Raw genomic sequence first — 3549 nt, 5'->3', positions numbered from 1 at the left:
TTGGTGCCCCCATCCAATGCCTTATACTTCCTATAAGGTGGCCAAAGTACTGGAGTTTCAGCTTCATCATCAGTCCTTCCAACGAATACTCAGGACTTATTTCCTTTAGGATTGACTGGTTGGACCTCCTTGCAGTCCAAGGGACTCTCAAGAGTCTTCTCCAACACCGCAGTTGAAAAGCATCAGTTCTTCAGCGCTCAGCTTTCTTTATGGTCTAACTCTCACATCCATCCATGACTACTGGAAAAACCATAACTTTGACTAGACGGACCTTTGTTGGCAAAGGAATGTCTCTGCTTTTTAAAATGCTATCTAGGTTGGTCATAGCTTTTCTTCCAAGAACCAAGCGACTTTATTTTTGGGGGGGGGGGCATCCAAAATCACTGCAGATGGTGACTGCAGCCATGAAATTAAAAGACAGTTGCTCCTTGGAAGAAAAGTTATGACCAACGTAGACAGCATATTAAAAAGCAGAGACATTACTTTGCCAACAAAGGTCTGTCTAGTCAAAGCTATGGTTTTTACAATAATCATGTATGGATGTGAAAGTTGGACCATAAAGAAAGCTGAGTGCCAAAGAATTGATGCTTTTGAACTGTGGTGTTGGAGAAGACTCCTGAGAGTCCCTTGGACTGCAAGGAGATCCAACCAGTCCATCCTAAAGGAAATCAGTCCTGAATATTCATTGGAAGGACTGATGCTGAAGCTGAAGCTCCAATACTCTGGCTACCTGATGTGAAGAACTGACTCATTTGAAAAGACCGTGATGCTGGGAAAGATTGAAGGCAGGAGGAGAAGGGGATGACAGAGGATGAGATGGTTGGATGGCATCACGGACTCGGACATAAATTTGAGCAAGCTTCAGGAGTTGGTGATGGGCAGAGAAGCCTGGTGTGCTGCAGTCCATGGGGTTGCAAAGAGTTAGATACGACTGAGTGACTGCACTGGACTAACTAACAAAACATTTTATAGACATTAATAATATGTTTCATAATACTCCATGCATGTGTTTGTATAAAAAGATTAAGTAGCTGTGGCCTTGAACTGAATTATTTTTCTTCCTAGAGTCCCTATAATACCTTTTTCTTCTAACTTTCCCTTTATAGAAACTCTTGGTTTTGAGAGGACAAGTACCCTTCACCTCCGTCTTTTTAAGTTATTCTTGCCCTTTTGTAATTTCATAGAAACTTTAGAATTGGCTTGTCAAGCTCTTTAAAAAAGTCCTGGTGGGCATTTGATAGAATTTTATTGAAATTATATTTTCAATAATATAGCTAAAGATTCTTCAGGGTTTTATTTGTAGATATTCATATCATTTGAGAATAATGATGGTGCTGTTTTTGTTGTTCAGTCTTGTGTCTTTCATTTCTTTCTTGTAGAATCTGGCTAGACTCCCATCATCTGTTGAAATTATGGCTTAACAAGCTTAACAAGCTTAACAAGCTTAACAAGCTTAACAAGTTTAACAAGCCATAATTGTGGACATTCTTATCTTGTTTTAACTTGAATTGGTGTCTTACATTTTACTATTATTTACTGTCATTAAGGAAGAAATTTTCTGTAGGATTTTCCAGATGTCCTTAATCAGGTTAAGGGAGTTTACATTCATTGCTAGTTTTGTTTGATTTTGTTTTACCATAAATAGGTCTTGATTTTTTTCAAATGCTTTTTCTTCATCTACTAATGTGATCTTAGGTTTTTGATATATTATCATAACATTTTTCCAATGTTAGAATGATAATCTCAATTTGGTTATAATATACAATATTTTATAAACATTGTCGGATTTATTTGTTACTATTTTGATTGATCAGGATGCATCTAAATTTATAAATAAAATTGGCTTATACTTTTTCTTCTTGCTGTCATCTTTGTCTGGTTTTGGTACCAGAGATTGGGTAGAGTATATGCATTCCCAGAGCTTTCCCTGTTACAACAATGATAGAACATTGGGATTAGGATCATTAGGAGACAATGATGTTCACATCAAAACACAGAGGTTCATATCCCAGTATTCCTTAACAACTGTGTAGCTAGCCTTGCAGCAAATTGTTTAACACGTGCAGCTGTAAATGAGTAAAAACAGTAAATATTTTAGCAGGTTGTGCATGCATGCACCGGCCAAGTACTCAATCAATGCTGGCTGTTATCTGTATGATTTATCATATTCTAATTGCTGCTACCTCTTAACTGTAAGATAGGTACAGTATATTTTTATCCTTAAGAAGATTGACATCATAATTGCTTACTTCTCAGTCTGTCCAAAATACTTCCAATATCTTCGGACAAAGAATACCTTACTCTCCTTTGCTTACATAGAAAGGCTTGCACGTGATTTGGTACTCAGTTAATGTAGGAATTGAACTGCAGCGGAATCAAGAAGCTGGTTGTCCTTTCTGTCCTGGCCTGAGGTGAATTACGTTAGTTGCACTGTTCATTGCCGCCATGAGCTTGTACTCTTTCTCCGACAAAGTGGGGTAACTTTGGCTTTTTGATAATTATACTGCCGATTCTGATTCTGTCCTTTTCCACTCATCCCCGAAGAATTGATGTCTCACAGGAGAAAAAAAAGATAATATTCTACACACGCGCGCGCACACAGTAACAGACACCAGTGAAGAATAAGAGGCTCATGGGTATCATCAATGCGCCAGGGAAACACATTTCAATGGCTAGGCTGCAGAGAAGGCAAACCCGACCAGAAAGAAGGTGGTCAGTGCATTGCAGGGACCTTTCCTACTCTTCGGCTTTAAGAGTTTCCAGTTTTGGTACGGCAGGATCCCCGAGAAAACAGTGATAAACACATTTGCACAAGCCTGCGAGACAACTGGAAGATACGACTAGAGGTGAAAGAGAAGCTTTCTGCAATTTGTATGTTTTGCTGTGTTCAGGGTGCAAGTCTATTAGGAACAGATTTCCTAAGATGCTCCAGGGTACCTCCCCGGCCACCACCCCTTCTGCCGGAGAGCTTCCGATTTGTCGGAATTTTCTGGGCGCTGCCTCTTTAAGGGGCGCGCGGGGCGCGGCGCGCACGCGCACTGGTTGTGGGCCTGAAGAACCCGGCTTCTGGGCGCTGTGCGTCAGGGTTCGTGTCTGCGGAGTTGGGCGTTCCCGCAGCCGGCGAGTTCCCTGCTTTTCCGGGGAGCCCGGCGGCCCTGAGCGGGGAGCGAGGACTCAGGCTCCGGAGCTGCAGGGCAGGAGTCCGCGTATCCTCTTTCTCCGGTTCCGGCCGAGGCTAAGTCGCGGGGGGCCGGGCCCCAGCACGCTCCCCATGGCTGGGCCGCGGGTGGAGGGGGACGGCGGCATCATGGAAGGGGTGAGTGCCGAGCAGGAGGCCTGGCGCGGTGCGGCTGCCGCACGGGCTGCGGCGGAGAGCTTGCGGGTCTAATCTCTCTCTTCTTTCGGCACCAGGGCGGGCAGATCCTGGAGGGTGTCTACGGCCCTGAGCTGTCTGCTGGGCCTCCCTTTGCGGGTGCAGAAGATCCGAGCCGGCCGCAGCACGCCGGGCCTCAGGTAAGTCGGGGCGCCGGGGAGTCTGGTCGTGGGACT

At 44.2% G+C, this 3549-nt stretch overlaps 1 protein-coding gene across 1 annotated transcript in view; it reads left to right on the top strand.

Moving 5' to 3' along the window:
• The first annotated feature begins 3031 nt into the window (after positions 1-3031).
• RTCA (RNA 3'-terminal phosphate cyclase) overlaps positions 3032-3549 on the top strand; it is a 29807-nt gene continuing 29289 nt past the window's right edge. The window contains 3 exon segments of the mRNA XM_010830983.1: positions 3032-3316; positions 3412-3426; positions 3428-3513. Coding sequence (XP_010829285.1) covers positions 3272-3316; positions 3412-3426; positions 3428-3513 — 146 coding nt within the window. The 5' untranslated portion in view covers positions 3032-3271.

Source organism: Bison bison, unplaced genomic scaffold (genome assembly GCF_000754665.1).
Source record: "Bison bison bison isolate TAMUID 2011002044 unplaced genomic scaffold, Bison_UMD1.0 scf7180017864519, whole genome shotgun sequence".
Taxonomy (NCBI): Eukaryota; Metazoa; Chordata; class Mammalia; order Artiodactyla; family Bovidae; genus Bison; species Bison bison.
The sequence above is the reverse complement of the archived record's forward strand: the minus strand, read 5'-3'. Positions and strand labels throughout refer to the sequence as shown.